The sequence below is a fragment of the Drosophila rhopaloa genome, unplaced genomic scaffold, assembly GCF_018152115.1.
Source record: "Drosophila rhopaloa isolate 14029-0021.01 unplaced genomic scaffold, ASM1815211v1 contig_167, whole genome shotgun sequence".
NCBI classification, from domain to species: Eukaryota; Metazoa; Arthropoda; class Insecta; order Diptera; family Drosophilidae; genus Drosophila; species Drosophila rhopaloa.
In genome coordinates, this window is record NW_025335047.1 from 6,227,986 (window position 1) to 6,253,544 (window position 25,559).

The 25,559-nt window shown below is 39.8% G+C and overlaps 2 protein-coding genes across 2 annotated transcripts; both read right to left on the reverse strand.

Moving 5' to 3' along the window:
• Positions 1-1,886: 1,886 nt before the first annotated feature.
• LOC108042481 (DNA translocase FtsK) lies at positions 1,887-3,628 on the reverse strand. The gene is made up of 3 exons (XM_017120803.1): positions 3,474-3,628; positions 2,813-3,060; positions 1,887-2,747 (listed from the first exon to the last, which is right to left on the reverse strand). Exons 1-3 carry the CDS (start codon positions 3,483-3,485, stop codon positions 2,297-2,299), a joined length of 711 nt encoding a protein of 236 aa, XP_016976292.1. The 5' UTR covers positions 3,486-3,628; the 3' UTR covers positions 1,887-2,296.
• Positions 3,629-19,551: 15,923 nt separating this feature from the next.
• LOC108053445 (protein tailless) lies at positions 19,552-21,517 on the reverse strand. Its single transcript, XM_017136089.2, has 2 exons — positions 21,248-21,517; positions 19,552-21,126 (listed from the first exon to the last, which is right to left on the reverse strand). The coding sequence occupies exons 1-2, from the start codon at positions 21,321-21,323 to the stop codon at positions 19,847-19,849; spliced, it is 1,356 nt and encodes a 451-aa protein (XP_016991578.1). The 5' UTR covers positions 21,324-21,517; the 3' UTR covers positions 19,552-19,846.
• Positions 21,518-25,559: the final 4,042 nt, after the last annotated feature.

Sequence of the window (25,559 nt, forward strand, 5' to 3'; positions counted from 1 at the left end):
TTATATGTTTTTAAGTTTTTACGAAAGAGTGATGGTTGTAGTCCATCTACACACGGTGGCGCTCTCTAGTGTTTTTTTACAGAACCAATATGCAGATGGTTTGAGTTTCAGCTAACAAAAGGTGTCTCGGTTTTCTGTTGTCTGATAAAGAGATTTCGTCACATAATAAAATTCAATATACTCTACTTTTGATTCGATTAATTTAAAATCACCCAATAACAAATTTGCTTTCAATTTAAACGTGTTTTCAAGTGTTAATCCGGCAGTTAATGAAATATATTAATTGAAAGCAGGGTTCGTCACACCCACAACCCATAAATGGAGCTCCACGTCTTGCGACCAAATCTCTCGACGTTTGCCATTTTAAAAATAAATTCAGTCAATCATAAACGAGTATTATTCATAAAAATAGCCGTATAAAGAACTCACTAGAATCAACACACCCATATGACACCTGTTTCCAGGCAAATTCTTGACTTTTACCTCTTTCGCAAAACAGAACGAAAATCCGCCATTGAGCAAGCCAATCCAATCGGTTGCGATTGCCGCAAAAGTGGGTGCACAAAGGCACGCGGAGAAGAAATCATAAAAAACAATAATCAGCAAGAAACAAAACCAAATTGATTTTCTTAATTGACTGAGCAATTTCAACAGAAGCCAGACCCCAAAGCCAGCAAAAGAAAAAATCCAAACTCTGAGCCGGACTCTCGAGTCCACAACAAAACTGACCTTGAAAGCTAAGCTCTGAAAAGTGTTGCTAATATTGTTAATGTAATCGTTGCTGGTGGTGAAAAAGAATGCCAACCGGTGGATGTGGAAAGTACAGTGGGAAAAATAATAATAGTAGTCCAATTATCGCTAAGTAGCTAAATAAAAATAAATAATAAAATTCCTCAGCAAAAGTACGATATGAGGCGTAAAATATTTGTATATATTTTTTATGGTAAAAATCTTAGCAAATTATTGGGAACTATTAATTTTTCATTGTGTAGAACATGACAGATGTCAGATTTACATTTCTGAAAGGGTTTATTGCTAAAAGCTATAAAATAAAATGTATATTTAACAAAGATAAAAACAAAATGATATGATGAAATATTACTAAACAAAGCGAACAGAACATGTTTGACTACCGAAGTATTTAATTTTATTGAGGAACACTTTTTATCACCCAAGAAATAATTCATTTTATTGCATTACGGCTATCAATAGATTATTTCTGCTTGTATTGGGTGTTCAAAGTAAGTTGTAAGTTTTAATTGCACACATATTATTTTCTGTTAAGAACTTAACAAGTGAGAGGAAGCGGCCAATTAGCTGGCATTCTTGTGTTCGATAGTGCATAAAACTGAGCAAAATATTTGGGCTTAATTAATTTGCACTAACTCAACTGGAGCCTGACGGATTGAAGTAGCATTGGGCATTGATATAGTGTCCCAATCCCCTATTAAACCACTTCCACCCCCACTTGCGAATGGTTTTCCGGCTCAGCCCACATATATAAACCAAGCTGATTTCATTTTCATTGGAATTTTGCACAATTGGCCAAGATTACTGTCAAATAGGCGAAACCCGTTTGAGGTCTTTCCTTGTTGGCCGCATAGAATCGTAACAGAAATCAAAACCGAAACTCGTTTTGCATGTACGAAAGTTGGTTGTGTAATGCACCGTTTAGTGGGCGTTCACCACCTGAGGTGTTTAGATAAATCTGCTTGAAATTAAATTAAAAAGCCACTGGCCAAAAACAAAAGACTGCAGGACACGAACTTGGATTTCCTTTAACTCGATATCGTATATTGCTCTTAAACATCTAAGGTACAAATTGCTTAGATGTCCCAAGGCCCAAAATACTACAGATTTTAAATTAAATTTGAAACTGGATCAACATATTCGAAGTTTATTGGCTTCGCTTTTCTAAATATAAGAATATGAAGGGGATTTGGGAAAACACAGAGAAAAAGGTAAAAATTTCATCATGATTTTGTTTTGTATATTTCAAAAATATCCAAGTGATATTCTGAATATTTAAAATTTTAATTGACAATACCCCTTGGGTATGACTTATTATTTTCTCTGTGTAGGATTATAAATTACAAACAAACAGTACGCATATAGGAAGTACGATACATAGTTACAATTTGCTCTTAAACATTATCACACAAGAGTTTTGATGGAGTCAAGAAGAGAGTAAAGAATCTAGCTGTGATAGGGGAAGTAATATAAGAAGAGGGTGTCCCTAATGAAGAAGATGCAACATGTCTGAGTTAGTAGTGGGGAGGGAGGGGGTGGACTAAGCCTAGACCTTGTTGAAGGAGTAGGTGAAGCCGTCGGGCGTGCGGTTCAGGGACAGTTTTCCGGGTGGCGAAAAGCGATGTGGGTTGGGGGTGGTGGTTGGGTAGTACGCCTGCTGGGGCTGGGGCTGCTGGTACTGGGGCTGATACTGCTGCTGCTGCTGGGGCTGCACGGGCTGGGGATTGTAGGCGGGCTGCGGGGCAGGGCGGTACTGGGGCTGGGGAGCGGGCTGCTGGTAGCTCTGCTGGTTCTGCCCGAAAGAGGGATCGTTGTAGCGGGGATCGTAGGATCCATCATCTCCGTAATCGTTGCTGCGGAAGGAGGCCTGTGGCTGCTGAGCAGGAGCCTGGTATTGCTGTGGCTGATACTGCTGCTGTGGCTGGTATCCTGAAGTGGGCACGGGCTGTGGTGGTGCAGGTGGTGCCTGCGGCAAATGATCTCCGGAAGCTTGGAAACTATTCAAAAAAAATTATATAAAATTACTCAAAAGTCTGGAAATTTAAACAAGCCACATCCTTACCCATTTTTGCCGGCGGTGTAAGAAATAGTGCGCCTCTGGCCAGAGGGATCCACATAGCTGTAGCTGCCATGACGTGTTCCATCCGAATCAGTCTCCTCCTTGAAGTTAATACCATCCTCCTGCTCATAGGCAGCTCCGAATTTACCATCTCCGGAAAGATAACGCTGCTCACTGATAATGGCCGCCGTCTTGGGGTCCTGGTGATATTGCTGGCTGGAAGCCAAAGCCACCAAGGTGGTCAAGGCGAGCTATAAGAAAATTCACATTTTATTATCTATTCATAACCTAAATGAGTTTACTGTTTTGCGTGATAACTATAAAAAGAATTAAAAACTCAAAGTTTTAAAGTGTAAAATAATTCAGCACACATTTTCACTTCTTAAAATACAATGTGTATCTGTCCTTCTGACTTATTCAGTAGACTCTAGCAACATAGAATTTAAATTATATACTAAAAGGAAAATGTTCTTATTATTTTAGGGCCAAGATTCACTGCATTTTATGAAAATAAATTAAAAAAATCACCATTTATTCAGTTTTCTGAATTTTTAAATGATAAACTGTTTATCGTTAAATAATCTAGAAATTCCTAAATTAACTTTTGGGTGTCTGTTTAATTTTTAATGTCTTTGGGGGCACCCTTGAATAAAACACAACTCACAAATCTAAACATTTTGGTGGGGAGAATTTGGAGTATCCTTGTCAAGCGTAAACTGCACACTATATTTCTCTCTTTCGCAGGGGGATTCACACGCGCCTTTACGCTTACAAGTCGGTTACTATATAAATGGGACCGACGGCAACGGATTTGTGGAGTTAACTGCCTTCCGCAACGGCGCCGCCCAAGCTTTTTATAGTCCGAGCGGGAACCTTGGATCGCCGATCGACTCCGCCTAGGCACTCGAAGCCATGTAATTGTGTTGGTACTATTAACGGCAACAACAAGTCGGCTAAGACGGCAGCAGCCAGCGTAACAATAACAAGAATCGAGCTAAGTGCTCCAATAAGTCAACTTTGGGCGAGTATTGGTATCGCGGTCGTGTTGCCAAGTCGTTTTACCAGTTTCGATCTCTTTCGCTTGGAGCGCCAACTTTTGCTTTCTATATATATATATGCTATATGCTATATGCACTCAGTTCCACAGTTTCTGGCTGCAGCAGGCCCAAGCCCAAGACGAAACTATTTTTTAATTATTTCAAAAGTTTTCCAGCTCAGCTATGGGTATCCTCATCTGCGGGGGGGATCTGGCGAAAACCAGGAATTATCAATTGGTTCTGCTGTGAGGCGGTGGCGCCGAATGATGCAATTTTTATGGCAATAGTTTAATTTGGTTTTAGGCAAAAAAGCTAAAGAAAAAAAATAAACATGGTTTATATTATAAAGCTAAAATATATAGAAAATGGAATTGACTTTCTAGCGAAGAACATTTAATTGCCCTTTAATTATAAATCTATCAATGTAATATATGGGTTCATAAGGGCTTAAAAAATAAATAATCCAAGAAGCTCTACAATTACCACAATTACTACAAGTTATGGAAATAGCAAGTTATGTAAGCAACCATGGCCTGAAGCAGAACTTTGCTAGCTCTGAGTAAAATATGTTAATAGTACCAATACGAAAGTCATAAAAGATGTAAGCTTCTGACAACAATTTTCCGTTTTATACATGTAACACTAACAACATTCTGAGAGTTATAAAATATATTTTTTTCCAGTTTTCCCATTGTAAAAAGCTACCCAAAAACTGTCGATTTTGATGGATAACTGGCGATCCCCCTCTGCCAAAAATAATCCTACAGAGCTTGGAAAATTCGCTGCAATGAGCGTTGTTAACTTTTATTTCCCCTCTTCACTGCCAACAGCTGTGTTGCTGTTGTTTGGCTTTTAGCTGGATTTGCATTCTGCATGTGCATGGCCAAGTTGATTTATATCTAGATTGCACTCAGAGCTGGACTTTGTGGTGTGGCCAAAAGCGCTTGGCAACAATCGCCAAGAGTTGCTGCAATGTGTTTGACTTGTTGACTCCGCGCTGGCTTCAATTATTTATTGTGTTTGAAATGTCTGGCATTGTTTGGGCTTGTTTATGGACAACAGTTGGCTGCCACCCACATGCTCCACGCCCACTCCCACGCCCCCACCGCCCGTTTGCATAATGTTTGCAGAGAACTTTTGGCATTATTTATGATCACTAACGATCCAAACGGATCTGCATCCCAAGACAGGGCCATGTGAATGTTGGTTGAATTACACAGGAAATTAATATTAAATTTAATTATAAGTCTTACCAGTCTTTTATGGATGAATTGGTTATAATAAGTTTACAAAGAGTTATTCAACCTTTGAATTATTTTAATAACAGGATTTATGTTAAGCTTAATAAAAATGTGAATGTTATTTAAATTACACCGGAAATAAATATTAAACTTGATTTAGGATTAGGTTTAACCAGACTTTTATGGATTATAATGAGTTTACAAGAAGTTATTCAAACTTTGAGGTTTTAGGTAAATAAAGGTCAGTAAATCCATTTACCTATTATTCATTTATTTATCAGAAATTATAAAAAAAAACTATTTTTATCTTTATGATTTCTCAATCAAAAATATTAATGTAATCCAAAATTAAACCCAATATTTTGAGGAAATTTGTCTAGGCCTCCGGCCTGTTTTTTCTCATCATGTACAAGCACCGTAAGTAGAATAAGAGCATTAAGGTATGCAAATCGGTTTTCCATATTTTAATGAGCGATTTCCACACACCGGCACACTCCCCACCGTTCGGTGTGTGTGTGTGCGGCACAAAGTAGCCGCATGTGGTCGAAGATCTCGAGTAGCAACACTCTCATTTACACCGTTATTTGCCCTTTTGCAAGTCGCCATCATCATCATCAGTACCATTGCCGGGCTTGTTTGTGTGGCCAAAAACGGAGAACGCCCTCTCGCAGCAGGAGGCGGTAATCACTGAGCGGCAAAAAGGAGGAGGAAATTAAATCAGTTGACAAACAACAACAAGAACAGCAGCCATGGCATATAGCATATAGCTATATATGAACGACATGGCAAGCAGGCAAAGGACAAGAGCAAGAGCAGCCGATCCAAGGTGAAGTTGAGCAGTTGAGCATGGCCGGATTAGCTTGAGGGTGTGCCCACCGGAGGGTTGAAACGGTCCAGCCACAGTGATCACTCGAAAAGTGAAAATTCAGGATATCTGCTTAAGTGGTTTCTTCAAAAAACATATCCAACTCATAAGTTAATAGTAGTTCCTAAGTTAAAGCCTTGAGTTTTCAAGATAAAGTCCTGGAAAATGTTATCTTCTAACTTCAATAGACAACCAAATATATTAATAACATTAATATAAACCAAATACTAAATCATAATTTAAATTTTTTTTTGGTTTACTTTCTTATAAAAGAAACTATTTTAAATATGACAAACCAATAATAATATCAACCTCTATTTATTTCAAGTAATAATAAATTTAAAGTATTTATTACCAATAAACAAAATTAAATCTTTAAAAATACTGAGGCCAGAAGTATTCAGCTTTCGAGGTATTACTGTACTCCGCCAGAGTCCTTCTTCCGTTGGCTTCTCTGCTGCTGCCTTTTTGATTTCCATTTCGATTTCGAGGCGTTTGCCTGATGCGACGATACTGCCACCCAGGAATCGCGAAGGGAGGGAGTTTTATCAGAAGGTTGATTTTGTTGTTATATCTGTTTTGATTGCGCCGTCGTCTCCTTGGGCCAGAGCGAGATGGATGCGATCCTATTCGGCATTTTATTTGTCAGGCTTTCACTTTGGCCGAGTTAATCACAATCGGCGAACAGATAATGAGGGTTGAGCCCTCAGGGAGGGGGATGCATGCAAAGCAGAGCATTTTCCGCATCCATGCTGCCATAATTCCGCGTTGTCTCTCAATTATTTCAGCTGCTATTTCGAACCCAAAAGTCTGAGTCAGAATTTCAAACTAGGAAACTACCACCCGAACAAAGCGAAAACGAGCAGGGAGATATGGGCAGACAATTGCGATTATTTGTAATTCAAGATGCAGTCGAGCGTTTTCTGAAATCGAGCGAGTCAACTCCGCGCGGAAGGTTAACAAAAATTTAATGCTAAACGCTTATCGGTTCCATCAACATCTACACATCTCCATTTCCAACAGAAGTCAAAACCGAAACTCGCTAAACTTGTTGGGAAATACGATCCATTTATTCCTGAAAGGAGCGAGCGAAAGAAATGGGGAGATGGTGATTTGATAGCTGGCTGATTCATGGATGACCCTGCACACTCGTCAAAAGTCAGTCAGACAACTCCCTATGCACTGTGAGAAATACAGAATTTTTCGCAGGATACTTACTTATTTCTTCTTTAAATTATCACTTATCCAAAATGGTTTTTTATTAATTTATGAGTGGAAATTTATAAATTTAAGTCTTTTTCTTTCTGTGTACTTAAAGCGATGTTAGGCAAACTTGATCTTATAAAACTAAATGTTTTAATACTAACATTTAAATGAATATCCTTAAATTAATAATCCAAAATTTCCACATTTCTTTCTGTGTAATCATGCCTAAATACTGATGATTCAAATCCGATTTTCAATCTCCCATCCTTCATGAATGTGTAACTCGATATATATTCCTAACTCCCGTGTAAGTGCCCGCTAATTGCGCATCTGCTGAAATTTCACATCGCATTTTCCTTGGCCAAGGTTTCACTTACCGTTTGACTTTTCCTCCGGCTTAGCCTTACCCAGAAATCAGTTGTCAGTGGCCATTTAAGCCATTTGAGTGCCGCATAACAAACGTGGTTTATAGCGCCACTGGACCAGTTTCCCCACACGCGCACACACGCATTGGCCCGTTGGCAATATCAAGGTCATTTGACTTGGATCATTGCGTGTTTTTTTTATGTGGGGGGAAAGGGGGCGGTGGAAAACGAGTTTTTCGCATGCGTAGCGGTTTTCGCACTGCACCCGCAGACTTCCGCATTTCGGGGGCTTGATTGTTGGGTTCGGCTGTCTGTGCAGTGTGCGAATATGCAAATCTACTGGGCAGTGACGTCAAATATCAGTGAGGTGGAAAAGGAAGCGGAAAACTGAACACTGAGAGGAAAAAGGTTCCTAAATTCTGCAACTGCGCTGTTGAAAATTTTAAAAGTTAATGAAAAATTATTTTTACTTGTAAATAAAGAAGGTTTTCATTTCAGAAATATCAAAAAATACTGATAGTTAGATTTCAAGTAGTATACCTAAAAGTATTGTTGATATTACCTTCAGATTTGCTAATTTTGAATTAAATATCTTTAAAAATTTGATATTTTAATTTTCAGATTTTTTTTAATACATTTATCATTCTTATCGTTTTTAATATGCGAAGTTGGCAAGAAATGATTATTATCTTCCGTGGAATATCTCCCTGTCCTTGTCCTTGAAATGTGGCATGCCACTACCCAGTTGCAATTATTGCACTTTTCGAAAGTTGTTTTGCAGCCACCCAAATTGTTGACCTTGTCGAAAGAATCGGCGCATTGAACCCTAAAGATTGAAATTACATGGGAGACCAATGGTGGCAAGAATTTACTGGTCACTTTTTTGGGAGGTAGTAGTGCAACGCTCACAAAAACTTTTCCACTTCAACCAAACACTTATCTGAAGACCAAGAAAAATCTGCGGTAATTTGAATAATCATATCGTTTTATGTACAGCAGCTACGTGGCTTGATCGCAAAGAAGGTCAACTCACAAATGAGACAATTAAACCGATGTTGACATCCATTCATTGGCGAAAATGATTCATGATTCAACGCACATTACACATTAATTACCGGCGCTGACAAAATGCTATTAACCAATTTATGATATCCATGCATAATCGCGTTTTCAATGTCACATCAGATGGGGTTTATTTTTAGTGGTATTTCGGAGTGACATGCAAACAAGTGAACGATTAATTGCACTGGCAGCGGCGACAAATCGACAAATCGGAATCGCTCAAACAATCCCCTGAAAATGGGCATTGAATTCCGGTTAATTGTGCGCCATTGTGGGACAATGTCAAACGTCAAAGTGCAAGAATTTGACAGGCAATAAACAAACTCAGCCTCAAATAAAAAACAAATAAACTGGCGAGTTCCGCTCTCATGACACGGCAGTAAATTATTATCGAAAAAATACGTCCACTTGACGGGCTCACTTGTAATCGATTTGATATTTAGACCTCACCTCCACTCAACTCAACTTCGAGCCACTCAATTCAAGTGTTTCGGCCGAACGCTCGCCTCCTTTTTCACAGGTGATTAGATGTTGGCCACGTCAGCGGCGGCGGCTCAAAGTGCTTAATTAGCCTACCGTTTCTTGCTGCCTTTTTTGGGCTTACTTTGTTGTTGTTACCACTATTGTTGCCAAAACTGAGGCACCGAGAAAAAGGCCTGAAAAGCTTCACAGTAAATTTCGAACTAAAATAATTAAATGGGCAATTTGTAACATTAACATTCAATTTAAACTATTTTAAATTATACTTATCAGTGAACAGTATTGGGCTACGTGTTCCTTTAATTGGGCAGAAAAAATTCAGCATAAATTGCTAGTAATAATAACATTAATATTAATGTTCACGCTTATAAATTTCTTTAAATAACTTTAGCTTATTATTAATAGCTGAAAACTTGAATATTTTGAATTATGTTATTTTACTAAATACGTTTTTAAAATTTTGTATATATAAGTTACATGGCAACTACTATTTAAACTTATTTTAACAAATTAATTTTTGATAAATTCGCTTAGTGTATTAAGCCAAATTATAATCTGAAATCGGCATGCGGTAATGATATGCCAATCACAAAACTAAAGCAGCATGTAGAGCGGATCAGCTCATTGGGTTCATTTAATGTAGAATTAGCAATGAATTTGGAAACCGAAACATTTCAAATAGTTGGCTAATTACAGTCGGGGAATTCGGCATTTTGGCAACAAACATTCAGACCCACACTCAATAAAAAGAATAATAAAACGTAGGCTTTTGTGTAGGAGAATTCCCATAGCTAATCATTTCCTGATTGCATGAAACTGTCGCAATTCGGAGTTCGTAAATCTCCGATGTAAATTTGTTTATTTTACCGCTGATCCTTAGCCTGACTGACACAACAACGGGCCAATTAACTGCTGCCAAGACGTTGAGAATCAAAAAGTAAATAAATCAACAGGAATTGAGCTCCCGTTAATATTTCCTGGGCCTGTGCAATATTTCGCAACAATATATCCAACTACCCACACGAGTTTTGACAGCCATCGACAGTTGGTAGAAAAGATATGGGAGACCAGGATTTCAGTTTCTTTCTTTCGCGGACAATGCATGCGGTTGATTTTTTGTCTTGATTCTTTTTATTCTCTCCTACCTTTGTCTTGCTTTTTTCCTGGCAATTATTTGGCAATTTCTTTTCACCGCTTTCGCTGGTAAAATGCATTACAATATATCCTTATGCCGGGCAGGATTATTTTGGTCATTGCCATGTTCTCACAGCCTCGCATTGTCCTGTGCTCCTGTGCCGGCCTATGAAAATATTTACTTAAGCCCGGGCATTGAACACACAATTAAAAGGTTTTTCCAAGCTAATTGGTTTCAATTATTCCGGGTCTCGGTCAGAGACCAAAGCGCAGAATCCGCCCAGATGATCGGAGTTTTTCTGGATCTTCTTGGATCTGGAACTGGATTTCGGGCGGCGGCTTCTACGTTGCGCGATTTCACAGATCATTGGCGTCGAGTTAATTGGCTCGGACGGTTACTCAAGATGTTCGACATCGATAGGGGCGCAATGTTATGAAAGATTCTCATGGCCAGATAATCCAAGCAGTCGTACTTTGGTAGTAAGACTGTGATTAATTTTTTCTTCGGAAAATATCACGATTTTTGATCAAAAATATCACAGGTTTTGTTGCCCTAAATTGAGATACTATTCTTGGGAAGTTGATTTGTTTTTTTCCTTTTATTTTATTTATTTTTATTTTTTTATACTTATATTATAAGTATTCGTATATTATCGTGTTCGTATATGGACACATATTATACAAAATTGTTTCTTTTTAACCATTTAAAAAGTAAACACATTAATAAAGATAAACTAAGTGAGTGTAATTGGCTAATTACTCATGTCGTAGTTTAGCCTCAATTTATGAAACCATAAAAGTTTTAATCCCTAACCAACCTATCCCAACTTTTAACAATTTTCAGCTATGATTTAAGGGCTAAGTTGACCAGTAGCTAGAGTGTTTTGCACCACTTTAAAGCATTATTGTCCCTTCAGGACTAATCTCACGCATACGCTCACGCCTTGCGGATGCGAGTCCGACAATTAACCACAACAAAGCACAAATTATGACATAGGCGTTTTCCTGCTGATGGCTTTTCCATTTCCCAGGGCTGAGAATTATGACAATAATGTGACAATTTACATAGCAGCAAACAAATCGCGGGGTGCAAATGAGTTCGGGTTCAGATGGGGAGGGGTTGGCATAACCACCCCTCGAAGAACTAGTCTTATAACATAACCAGTTGAAACAGTTGCACTTTGGGCCAACAGTTCATTGCTCATCCTCGCTCATTCTCTCATTAAAATTGAACAGGCCAGCGCACAAAAAGTGGATTCGGCCCTGTCGAATCTTTGGGCACCCTTTTTCCGTTTAATATTTATTTGGATGAGGGATATACCCGAACCTTCCGATGTAGGACATCAGGATGTTGCCGCTGTTCACGTGACGTTGTCACATTATAATTGCCAGCCCCCGCGCGGCTGTTCCCCCCTCGAAAATATGTCATGGACCGGCGCTTTCGAAACGCAGGCTTAACTGTTTTGTCAGCGGACCCGGCCCTCAAGTGTGATCCGCACGGTAAACAGAGTCCGGCCAGCGTTTTTTAAGCTGCTCAGCCAATGCAGCACGCGCAGAAAATTGTGGCCGAAAAACACCCCACGCACAGTGGGACAAAGCTTTGAAAACTATATACGAATATATATCCATATAAATAATATAACTATACATAATAATTATCCAAACATTAATTTTCTAACTTAATCTAAAGCATTAAGGTTATAAGGAACGAACATAAAACAGCTTATACTCTGGATTTTTGGTATCTTAGATACAATAATTATCCAATTATTAATTTACGAGACCCAATAAGACCCAACAACTCAATAAGACAAGTATACTGATTCTCCAAGCAAAAACATTTAAATTACTGTATTTAAATGTACCCAAAATCCATAAACAAGTATAAAACTTTTTTTTTAAATCTTAGACAAAAGCCTTTCCTGAAAGAAGAATATCAATTATTGTTTTGACTTATAAAATATTTTATGACTTGATGTTTTTACAAATTTCGTTACTGGTAAGCATTACAGAGCGTACTTTAACCACTGTCCCCTAGCCACAGTGAAGCTGACAAGCCACGGCGAGTCAGTCACAGCTCGCGTATCCGCTAGATACTTTTTTGGACTTTTTGCGCTTGGGCTTGGGTTTGAGTTTGGGTTTGACTGTCGCCATGTTTGCGTTAGTGCTAATCCCCGCAGCGGGTTGTCGCTGTCGCCAGCCGCTTGCCGCAGATGATGCAAATATTTTATGAAGTGTTCGAGGGCACTTCAGAAATTAGTTCCCATGTAAGCGCTTAAATGTGGATGTGCCATCCTCCCGGCCGGTCCTCTCCTCTAATCTCCTGCAGCAAATTGAAAGCGTTTCGTTGTCTCCCTCGCTCAGCAGCTGTTGTTCCACTCGCTTGTCAATTGCGATGTCAGAAATCACGCGCCCTGCTTTGTGCCTCATTTAGGTTTTTTTCTATTTTTTATCGACACCAATTGGGCGGCATGCTCGTTAGGCAGCCGCAGATACATGGAATCGCCCTCTGCATCTTTTTGTTTCGTGGCCCGGACTTGTCCCATTTTCGGATTAGTGGCTAAATCCCTTTTATTTGACAAAATGGCTTCGATAAAAAGCGAAAAATCAGTAGATTGAAAACGAAATTGAAGTTGATTTTGTTGTTGTTGCCTTCGGCAGCTGGCGTTAAAAAAAATGTGGACAGCCAATATTTCGGCTACCACTCGATCATTGTCGCTCAAAATTTTGTGCCCTTTCTGAAGGTTTTATAATTATGCCAAAAAGATAAAAAAAAATGTTACAAAGTTTTTAAATCAATTAATTCAAGTCATTTAAATTTAAAATAATAATGATCATCAAAAAACATTACAAACATATCCAAAAAATAAATATTTTAAATATAGTTACTTAATTTTAATTAGCCGGTCATAATCAGACTTTAAATTAATCTATATAATACAACCTAATTGTAAAGTTGTATATTAAGCATTTAATATTGAATATTTCAGATTTAAAACGTTATAAGAAATTTTTCTGCAAGAGTATCCCAAGCTTCACTTCCCCATTCAACTTCTTTATTTTTTTTCGAATATATTTTTTATGACAAAGTAGTTGGCTTGGTGGAAAATTAATTTACAATCGCCGGGTCTAACACTCCAGACGCAACTCGAGTGGCTTGGTTGCTGGCTCTACAAAATAATTTTCGAGCCTTGTTGATCCTTTGTGGCTTACTCGCGTCGTTCAGCGAAACAAAAGCCCTCGAAAATTGGTTTGCCAATATCCCGATTTCAGTTTCGAACTGAAATTTGCTTTTTGTAACAGTTTCGCTGGCGAATTGAAATTGCTAACTACCCCTTTTGTTTTAGGCGCTCCACACATCCTGCACACATATCCTTATATCCTGGGAGCGCAGTGAACTTTAATGAGGTGATGGTGTGAGTGACGTGTAGCAAGCTCGTTCCCGATTTCGAGTGTTAAGTGGCCACTTCACAACATTCAAAGTGCCCAGGAACCACCGACAACTCAAACCCGAATCGAGAAACGAAAGCGACAGTTTCTGTTTTGTGATTTCGCGATTTCCCAGGTCGAGGTTGAGTTTTTTGAGGTTGAGGTTGAGGTTGAGCTTTGTCAAAGTCGATTTGTTACATTTCTCAAGTGGCGAGTCCTTTCCCTCGTCCTGTTCCCCCAGATCCTTCCTGCGAGCTGTTTCAATATTTGCCGAGCTCTCATCGAACTGTTGCGGAATGCGAGGGCAGGGTTGCTTGGCCCTCGGATACACTGAGAATCGAACCTTTAAGTTTGGATGGGTGCTCTTGAAAATTATAACAGCCGATGCCAAAAGGGGTAAGAAATGTAACGATTTTTTACAAACTATTTGCAATTACTTGGGATTGTTTTTATAGAAAATAATGAATGAAACATATGTATGTTTATCAAAGTTCTAAACTATTTATATAAAACTCCTCAAGAAATTATTAGATTTTATTTGAATATGTTTAACAACTGATATTTTATATCAGTTATTTATAATAAATATTCCTCAAGAAATTATTAGATTTTATTTGAATATGTTTAACAACTGATATTTTATATTAGTTATTTTTGATAAATATTTCGAATGAAATGTTACTTAAATTGTGGATGATGTTGATATTGCATTATAAAGATTTTTATGTCAATATTTATATGTGTTTATTGTTAGTATATAGTGATAGGAGTATATTTTAGTTTAAACTTTTTGGTTACCTATAAATAGATTTATTTCCCTACTTTGTTAGGTATGATACACCTCGATTACATTTTTTCTCGGTGCATTCCTGCCATAATAGTTAGTTCAGTAGCTCATTCAGGGTTGATCGGACCTAGTTATGATGACATATGGCCTCCCATCACCGAGGATGACGCGACGGCTTTTCACTTTTCGCCGCTGCTGGTCAACTTCGGGGCCGAAGAGTTCCCAAGTTCCCAGGACCGTTAACCGTTGGCCATCGCGTGACCCCGTAGTAATGGCTTCATTCCGGGGATGCACCTGATGACCGGCCACCTGCTTTCTTGACCGGAAGTTGAAAAGTTTCGAACTTTTCCGACCAGCGAAAGTGGGAGTGGGAGTGGGAGGGCTTCGTGCGACAGCTTAATTAAATGATATGCAACGCCTTTAAATGCCAGTTGGCCGCCATTTTTCCCGGAAAGATACAACCCCATTAAATAAAACTATCTACGCAATCGTTTTTCGAATACCCGGAGGCCATCGAGCGGTCTGCTTTGTTATGCAAAGAAAACATCAAATGAAAAGGCAACAAATTCAATTACCAGGCTGCGCAATGATTCCGCCCCGGAGGCGAAAACCCATCCGCAGATGCAGCTTCCACCACTTCCGATGAAAAAGAAATACAGGAGACAGATCCTCCGACAATTCCGGCTGCAGCAAAAGTTTCTCAGAGCACGACCCCTATTTAATTTGAAAACCTACAAGGAACACACAAGACGCTGCAGTCGCGGTGGTCCAGCTTTTGATTGCAAGTCCTTGAACTGGAGGCCCTCAGATTGAAAAAGAAAAAACTGTCGCAGATCGTATAACACTTGTTACCATGTCGATATACGATGTAAGCTAAATTTCCAGTGAACACTCTTGCGGGAACAAAGGAGTCCTTCGATCATCGAAATAATGCGGGCAATTGCTACTTTCTTGAGGTTAAACGCAAGTTGCTCTCGAGATTCCTCGAGGACATTGTTCGACGACTCGGCGGCTCAGCGGATTTGCCCTTAATATTTTTCTCACCTCCAGGAGGTCCACTCGTCGCAAAAAACCACGGCTATTGTCCCGTCCTCAGATGGCAACAATCAAAAGGATGTGCACAGATTTCCAGGGACTTAGACTCGGGCATCAAGTACTTAGGGGCATAAAAAAGGGGCAGATACAATAGAGGGCCCAGTGCAGAAAGTACCTTGGATGAGGCCACGCTTCGATGATCCTGCAACGCGATGTCCTTGTCCTAATCGCTTTGGATAGCATTGATCAGTTCTGATGATCTAAGACAGCCAGTTTTCCAAGTACTCTCATTTCATTTTTAAAAGCAGCTGGTTTATTTAAAGATGTCTGTCTAATGAGGTTTGGAAGTCAAACTATTTTTCTTGATATTTTTTTATTAAACATAACAATGTTAAATTTTATCTTATTTTTATTTTATTCGTTAGAAAAATTAGTATACAAATGCTTAAAGTAAACAGTAAATTGTTAACCACTTTTTGTATGTTAATTTTAATGTTAATTTAATGCCTTCCATTTTTTTGATACTGTATTTTCTGTTTCAGACGAAAAAGTTGAACGTTACAAAGACATTTTTAAGTAGTTCTTTTAAATTTCATTTCATTGCTAGTTTCAAAATACAAATTAAGATCGTCAAACATATCTTATATCTTTTTTTCTTGTGTAGTAAAAAATAGTACAAATAATATTATTTCCTTCAGTGCAATGCCCCTTTTTTCTTTTGACCGTTTGTCTGACAAATAATGCGACTAAGCGTCAAAAGACAATGCCGCCATGGATGTGTATGCAAATACAAAGAATTCCGTAGAATTTTTCGCCGAAAATTTGCCATTTGCCCACTAAAGTAAGTTAAGCAGAACTTAAGGGAACTAAGTAAGGCTCAGACCAAAACCAGGACCAGAAGCAGGCTTAGTTGGCAGTGCATAAGCCACAGAAACAATTATATACCCGCTTATCTCGGCGGCAGATATAGAAAATTGATCTGGCGATAAATCGAGCTACTCAATTTACAAAAACAACGCCGCTCCTGGGTTGCCGCTTTGACTTTTGCTTGCCGCAGGACGAGAGAGACGTCCTGACTTCAGGTACAACAACGAGGACAATCGGAAGCCGGATTTGCAAAATATATATACGTATATACACCGAGGTATATGTGCTGACCAGGCTCAAACGGATGTTTAATATTTTGGCTTAGAGACATTCTCATTACATTTGAAAACAAAGGATGCGAGATTTTCGAGCAGACCGCCCGGCCGGGATTTGGGCATTTAGCAAAAGGGTAATCCTGTCCATTAAAATCTATTTGCATACTCATATTTTTGTTTCGCTAGGTAATTGCGCCTGGATAAGGATCATGAAGTGCGAGGGAACTAGAATGAGGGAGCGAGAGAGGTCCTGTGTGGGTTAAGCTTGCGAAACCTCTAACCTGTTAACACACACCTGCCCTCGGGTACGAAAACGGGACAACCCGCTGACGCGATCTGCGCTAATCGGCCGGCGGTCGCCTCCATTGAGTCCTTCGCGGGGATTACTTAATCGACGAAAATCTATGAATTAAACGTGTTACCCAAAATCCACCCGCTTCTTAGATACTTGTTTCGAATTTCCCCAGAAATTCGGGATCGGCAGCCACTTGAGATTTCGCCCAGATGAGCCAGTTCCCACCCCCTTTTCACCAGGCAAAGGTCGCGGATTTAAAGCAGTTCAAGTGACGCACAAGTTAGTCCACGAGATAGTCCAAGTCCTAGTCCCAGTCGGCTACCAGTTTGAGATGGATTATAAATAGTCTAATCTAAGAAGGGAACAACTCTTTTGCACATCCAGATTAATTCCAAAGAAACTCTTTTCTTAAGCTAAGCTAAAACTGGGGACTAACAAATGATGTATCTGACTTTGTAAAAAGAAAGGTATTCTGTCCGCTTTAATATTCTTTCCCAACTGTTTAAGACGATAATTTGTTACACAAGTAAATGATTGTTAATAATGTAGCCCAAAATGTCTAAAATTGATTCGTTATTAGATTGAACCAAAAACAATTAGACACCAAAAAAGGTATAAAAAGCTGAAATAAGTTTACATCAATTCATTCACATAAGCTCCCAAGATGAAGCCTACAGTCCTGATCCTGACCATCCTGAGCCTTTTACTCGTCTACGTCTTATTAAACCTAATTTAATAAATAAATTTAGAACCTACCCCTTGAGTTTTGATCAAACCCGGTTACGATATTTCGCGCAGGGAAAAAGGTAGACTCTTAAAACTTTCCAAATCAAAATTCGCGCAATTTCTTTTTACTTTTAAAAATCTGCAAGAGTGTTGAAATTTCGGCTTGACGAAGTTAGCTTTCGTTTTTTAATCTTTTAAATATACAAATTATATGAAGCTCTATCAAGAACAGTCACTAATAATTCGAATCCCCTAAAGAATCACACCCGATGACCAAGTTGTCTCAAAGATGGTCCCTCTTTTGGAGACATTATAGAAATCAAAAAGTGAAAATCCTTTGCCTTACCGAGAGTGCAAAAACTACAAGAGAAAACTGCAAATTAAGACCCAAACAATGGCCAAACAACAATGTGCAGAAAAACGTCACTGATGACAGAATGATGAGGATTAGGCCAACACACATCCGCAGAATGGAAAGGACTGGGTGCTGCTGCTCTATGTTGCTGTCCTGGTGCCTGAGTCTATTAAAAGTCTAAAGGCAGATAATAAAGGGCCATTAGGACTTAAAAGGGCTCAACAGCGCAGGGAAATAGAAATATCACAATTTGTTACCCCGGGTTCAACAGCATCCGAGTGAACGTGAACCAGGGAACCCAGGACACAGGGTCCTTGCCGAAAGTCGAAATGGCAGCACCAACGAAGCATACTTAATTCCCAATCCCAATCCCCGCAGGATGTTCTATGCGCCGTGGTTGGATTGGAATTGGGTTCTGGACTCTCGGTTTCTCAGTTTCTCGGTTAGGGTAGGTTTTTGCACATCCTCATCGCCACGGATGTGTGTCAGTGCAATATACTCATCTCTGTTTACTTTGGCCAACGCAATTCGAACAATTTGGCAACTGTGTGTGCCGCTCTCCTCGAGAGTTGTTTGTTCAGCCTTTCGCAGTGAAAACTCATTTCACTCCGGCTGCACGTTGGTTGGCCATTGTGAAAGGATTCAATTGTCCTTCGAGCAGAACGATCCCCGAATCCCTGGCAGCAATCCAACGATCCAACACCGCTCGACAAAGTCACAAAAGTGAATTTTTGCTTTTTAACTTTTCGAATTCGGGGCGGGGAGAGAAGAGTAGATATCAAAACTGGGGCGGCCATTGCAATCCGTCCAGGTTTTCCAAATTAATCCCGACTTTGGTCTGCCCATGCGGAAAAACTATGCTAATTTTTTCACGATTCCTCATGCGATCTAACATTTCTTTGTTACCGTATTTGCATAATTCATTTGTGATTAACTGGGCTGCCTGTGCGGTTGCTTTTGACGTCTCGAAATATACGAAAAGCATCACGAAATGGCCATAAAAAAGTATGATAATTCAGTGTGTAATCTCATGATTCCATGTTTGGCATAACACTTTCGGCTGCGAATGGTAATTGTAAAATTATCAGAGGTTGGGTTGGGTAAATAATTAAGATACCTTTGTTGTTTCTTTCTTTTACTTTTTAAAAGACAAAATCAAATAAACAAAGGATACCGCAAATTCAACTAGACATATTGCTTTGAAAATATGTTACGTATTATTAAAATTTTTATACAATGACATAATTATTTATGTGTGGGCTATATTAACCCAATAATAAATTATTGCAAGTTTTTTTCACAAGATTCAGAAATTAACTTGCTTAAATATTTTAAACATTTTATCTGATTGATCTATTGTTCATAAACCGTAAGTCCGTTTAACAAAACTTTAATGTTTTGGTTTCTTTTAGCAAAAATGCTGATTTTATAATCCAAATTAAAGTTCTGAAAAAAAATGATTTCATTCAAGCTTCAACCCGCTCCCCAAGAAGAATAATATATGTTCATTTTGAAAACCTTTAGGTTTATTTTGAATAAATTTTTTCCAAATCTTAAAGCTAATGATATGCACTTATAACTAAAGAGTTTTTAACTAAACTACGATTGACGTATTTAACAGGCAAAGTTGAAACTTTTGCGAATGCAATTTGAAACACATCTGGATGGTCTGAGAGACTAAACCTAATATTAGTTTGAGTTCGGTTAAGGTATTTAAGGTGAGTGTTGTTTATGTTGTTTTAAGGCTCGACTCCTGGAGATGCGTAAGCGCTCACTGATTGAATATTGTCCAAAGCGCTTCTTCCGAGATTATCACAGTTCCCAGCACTTGGAAGGCACTTCGAGTGCGGCGTTGTTAGTGTATATGCTACATGCTTTTCAGATCTTCCGCTGGCTGTACATATCGGAGATCAGTCGCACGATGGTAATATCGCCGATGGTCTTCCGGAAGAACAGCTCCTCGATGGTGAAGCTGGAGACCTTGTGCATCAGTTGGACAACTCCCAAGAGAGTTTGGAATCGCATCGGCTGGGCGGGATGTGTCCTCTGGATGTAGTTATGCAGCGCACTCTTGGCATCATTATGCATGGCCGCCACTTTTCCCGACTCCAACAGACCCTTTGATTCCGCCGAAGCCGACGAATTGGGACTGCCACTGCCGGTCAGTATCGAACTGTTGGCCAAATCCTCGGTGGAACTGGCTGCCGGCGGGGATTTGCGGAACAACGAGATGGCCCTCAAACATTCGTACTCGGTGCTATCGATGTTCAAATGGCACAATTGATTCAGGACATCCTGGAAGGCGTGCACCTCACGGGTCACCATGCCCATGATCTCACGGTTGGCATTCTCCGACTCGTAGACAAACAGCAGCTGGGCGAAGTTCATGGGCATCAGGTACTGGGCCATGGCCAGGATGAAGAACTCCTTCCAGGACTCCTCCAGCAGAAGCAGCTGATCGGGCATGGGCAGCTCGGTGAAGGCCCTCACACTCTTGATCCAGTTGACGTTCTTGAAGAGATGCTCGGCGGCGGTTTCCTTGATATGTTCGGCTGCCATGAGAGGAGGAGTCGGCGGCAGGGCCCGAGTGGCCAGGGCATTCATGTAGGCGGCGGTGGGCGAGAAGAAACCATGGTGACCCTGGTGCACCGGATGGTGGGGCACTCGTGGCACGGATAAATCCAAGACAGCGGCAGCCGATGGAGGAGGTTGGAACCCGGCCAAATGTCCCGGATGATGGGGTCTCTGGGGCAGACCGGGCATTGGCATCGGAACTCCAGGGAAACCAGTTAGGGCAGCGGTGTTCATTAGGATTTCAGCGGGGATCTGGGGCATCTCACCGGCACCCATCATGGCATCCTTGTACATGGCCATATGGCGACGCAGGGTGGAGTTCCTTGGGCCCCGCTCATGCTGCACAGCATCCTTGTTCATGCCCACCTCGAAGCATTTCCTCAATCTGCAGGCACGGCACTGATTCCTATGTGTCTTGTCCACCACGCAGAGTCCCTGCTTCTGGGATTTGCACACATATTGGCGGGATCGGCGAATGCTCCTCTTGAAGAATCCAGCACAGCCATCACAGGCATAGATGCCGTAGTGTTTGCCGGAACTGTGATCTCTGCACACTTTGCAGGGCACATGGTATAGAATGCGACCTAGAAAATCAAAGAAGAGGGGAAATTTTGTATAAGTAAAGAGTCTCTTTGGGTTTTGCAAATCAGGAATATTGGTTCCCTTTTTGATTTGAATTGTATATGAGTTTTCAGATATACTTACTTGATGCCGCTGGCGAAAGGCGCACGCTGTTGTACTTCTGATCCATCATGTCTGGTGAACCCTCCGACGACTGCATACCGATGTGGGGCGTAATTTTGGCGATTTTTTAAAAACTTTTGGGGTGTTTGCACAGATTTCGGTTTTCACTTCGGACACTTGGCACTAAGCACGAATGTCTTTTGGGTTATATGGTTTTTGTTATTTTGTTCGGTTTGTGGTATTTTTGATATATTCGATATATCCTTGTTACTCCGATGTGGACTCGCTGAGATCACGATGGGTTGTGTTGTCTGCTGTGAGGACCGGCGGCGTTTTAATAGTCCTCGCCAGCAAAATCCATTCATCGAGCAGTCGATCACCCTTAGGTAGTGGAACTCCGCGTTCATTGGTCGAAATTCGGGTGAGGGTTGCTTCTAACGCTCTGCTCTCTCTCGCATCCTCTCTTTTACTCTGCTGGGCGAGGAGAGTCCTTCGATCCTTTGGCAGGCTGCCATTGCGAAAATTCATTGAGCAAGGAACGCAGCAGCCGTCGCTCATTCTCAACTCTTTGGGTTTTTATGGCCTTTTTCCGCAGGACTCGCTACCTGCTCGCTCTCTCCTATAGAGTCCTTTTGCTACCCTCCGCTCGCCGAAGAGAATCTCTGCCTGTGGAGGTCGCCTGCGACAGTTGTTAATGAAGACAGCGACGGGGACATCCATCCATATCCCCTCCCTCCATATCCATGGCCGGTATTTTATGGCGCTGCCATTATTGCCGCTTTGTGATTTGTGTGAAGTACCTGTGGGTTCGCTTCTAGTTTTCCTACGCGAGTCCTTTTCGAGTGGCGATTGCAGCAGGGGTTGAATGCGCACTATTGATTGTTTTCCATTCAGTAATTAGGTTTTTATGATGCAACCATTTGAAACTTATAGGGGAACGGCGAATTAAATGAATTTGATGGATATCAAAATGACTTAATTAATCAAATATTAGAAATTGTTTTTAAGCTTTCAGTAACTTCTAAACATTTCCAAATACTTTTATCGCCCAGATTTTTATATTGTTCTTTTCCATTTCCTAACTCAAATATTTAACAATTAATTACTATGTATATTTATTCGACATCGCCTATTTTAAATAAATCCGATAAATCATATTCATAAACATTTCAATACAATACAATATACAAATAGATTTTTCGTTTCAAATTGTTTGTATCAATTTACCAACCATGAACCTTAAATCCAAATATAGTTTATTTTTCCGATGAATATGAATATTCATCTAAATTGGTTTTTATTGCCTAGACTAACCTAACCTTAATTACTTGTTACAAACGCCTTCCGCAAATTGTGGTTAACCCTATCAATTTAAGTGTAAACTTTTCACGCTTGAATAATAGGTTAAGCAATCTTCAAGCAAAAATGCAATTTATAGTTAAATTTTAAATATTATTAAACTAGCAACTAATTAAAAATAACAATACTTTTGTTTAATTTGATTTTATATTTTCCACATCAACTTGAATATCTATGACTAATGCCATTCTAAAGGCGAAATATGAATTATTAAAAATCTTTTCATCGGTTCACTGGCCTAAGTGAATTTTCCTGATAAAATTGATTTAGAAATCAAACGATTAGGAGGATGGCACAATTTAAGTCTAACTTAAAATGGGAGCAAGCCGGATAGAGATAGAAGCCTCCCTTTGCTAAGCCAGATTAGATCAGGGGTTGCCTTCTGAGAGCCTTTGAGATTCAAGTGGCCAGTGCCTGTAATCTCCCGCGGTCCTGCCAAGTCCTGCCAAAGGACCCACCAATTTCTCGACCTAAGCTTGCCGCTTAAGCAGATTACGGATTTCAGCTCAGAGGAGTGCTGCCTGGAAAAGGCACGCTGATCGGGATGCTGCTAGATCAAGCTTTTCTCTCCGGGATCAGCGAATTCAAAAGAAAGATATTGTACGAAGATCCTCACATCAGCCGAGTACTTAATAATGTTAAGCAAGATCCTGTAAGTCTGGTGCGATTACGCACCAACGCCTAAGGCCATATGATCCTGATCCAGGACCTCGAACGTGGGAACGGTACTCGTTCTCGTCCTCGTCCTTGCAGAACTCAAATGCAGAAGGGCGGAGATGCAAATGCAACTCATTTGATATATGATAGACACTTGAAAAGAGCAATTATATTTCGATTCGTATTACGGATGCGTAACTTGATCAATAAAATGCTTGACATGATATCAACACTCGCCGGGGGTTGCAATGCATGTTCTAATTGGACTAGTCAACCCTCGTGATGATGCTGTTTGTGTGGGGGTGGTTGATTGGAACTCAGGTGTGCTGCATGGGAATCCGCTTGCGTGTGCAGCTATTCCAATCATTAGCCATTTGGACTTCCACAGGGGGAGGATGCTCTACTAAACCAGATGACGATGACATATCAATTCTTTGACATTTGCTTGACCGTTCATTGAACGTGCTTGGGGGAGACTTAATTGTGGGAACTCATGAATATGCAGATGAGGAGGCTGCATCTGTCAGATCTTCCCACGTTTTGACGAACTTTCATCATTTGCAAGTTCATAAGGCATATAACTAAAATGTGAGAGCTAAAAAACCTTTTAAGACCGCACTTTAAAGATAATGTCCCAGAAACCAAATGTTTTACTTCAGTACTTTTAGTTTGCATGATCATGTTATTGGCTAGCTAACTAAATATTTGTCTTTTCTTTTATTTTGTATTATAGTTAATACCAATATTATTTTCTCTTTTTTTAGGAATTCTTTATATTATTTTTTTTGAGTTGATTTCTTAATCGTATTGTTTAAGATGTAATGGCTTACTTAAAAAATATGAAGTATTTTGATTACCACCATCCACAATTTCAATACTTATAATAAAATTGAGATTGAGGCAATAAAAAAATTGTCATTCACCTAGTTCGAGTTCGGAATATACGACTTTAGGAAGTTCAAGCGACGTTGTAATTTCCCCTTTCCCTTTCATTGAGAGTAAGTAGAGCTCCCTTACTTAATGAACTCGGGACGCCGGCGAGTCGCTAATCCGGGGGATTAGCGCTTAATCCACCACAAGAATTGAAACAGCAGTCAGCGGCAGGTCAGAATATTGCAGCCCATAGATTATACCTAAGTCAGGTAGCAACCCACCGCCAACCCACCGGCCATTCAAGGTCGTCAATGAACAAAAAATGAATAAAAAATTCCCGGAAAATTTGCGACTTTTTAGCAAAGTTCGTTGAGGAGCAAAAGCGAAAGGGTTTTTAGGGTTTTAAGGACTAGGTAGCGATTATTCGTCTTAATGACGAGTTAGCACCTTTTTGTCTTCGAAGAATGCAGGTAGCTACCGTTTTCCTTGGCTTCGATTTTTATGCCACTTTCGTTGCGTTTTATAAATTGCTTGGCTGCGAAATAAAGGGTTAAGACGCCACACGGCTAATGGCACCTCGAGTTTCGAACGAAAGGAAAGGGTTAAATAGTTGGGAAATTCACTTCATTTGCATGCTGGAGGTGGAAAATTCCCGCTGTTCGATTTTATGGCCCAAAAGTTGCCGCCGACGCTACGAATTCATTGAGCAGCAAACTCTTTGAGGGATGACCGACCCTATTTCTATGGTTATTACTATACATACTCGAATGTTACCCCGACCCTGCTCGATGGTCATTATGAATCGCGCCAGACTTTTGATGGGAAAGACCCGAAATGTCATTAGGTGAGTGTTTTGTTCCAGTTTTATGGCTTGTCGCACACCGAATATGTTGGTTTAAATTTACACATGTCTGTGGAAATAAATTGTGTTTCAGTGCGACTGAATTGCATAAAAATATTTATTTAAGTTATATGTAATAATTTGGAAAAACTATTGCCTTGCCTTGTAGGATTCTCATAGTATACTCTAAGTAATATTTAACCCTTTCAAGTTCTAACAACAAGTTAACAAATATAAAAACCCAATTAAAACAAAACCAAATAAAGTATTAGGAATTCCAATTCAAACAATCAATGGGAAGAATTAGCAAAAAAATTAAAAATAAATTAAGTAGTTTACAGCAAACTCCGATCAACGTAAACTAAAATGTATAACAAGAAAATCATTTTTTTGGCGGGACTCAACTCTTTCCCAAAATGTAACCGAATCCATTTATGACAACCAGCAATTATCCGTTTTGGCGCCAAGAAGACAAACAATCAGAATGTTTTTTTGGCGCTCATAATATGCAAATGCACCCAGAAAGTGCGGAAATGGAATCCTTTGACAAGGACAACTTCCGCCGGAGCGAGACGGCAAAGTTCATAAAGCAAAAAGCATGTC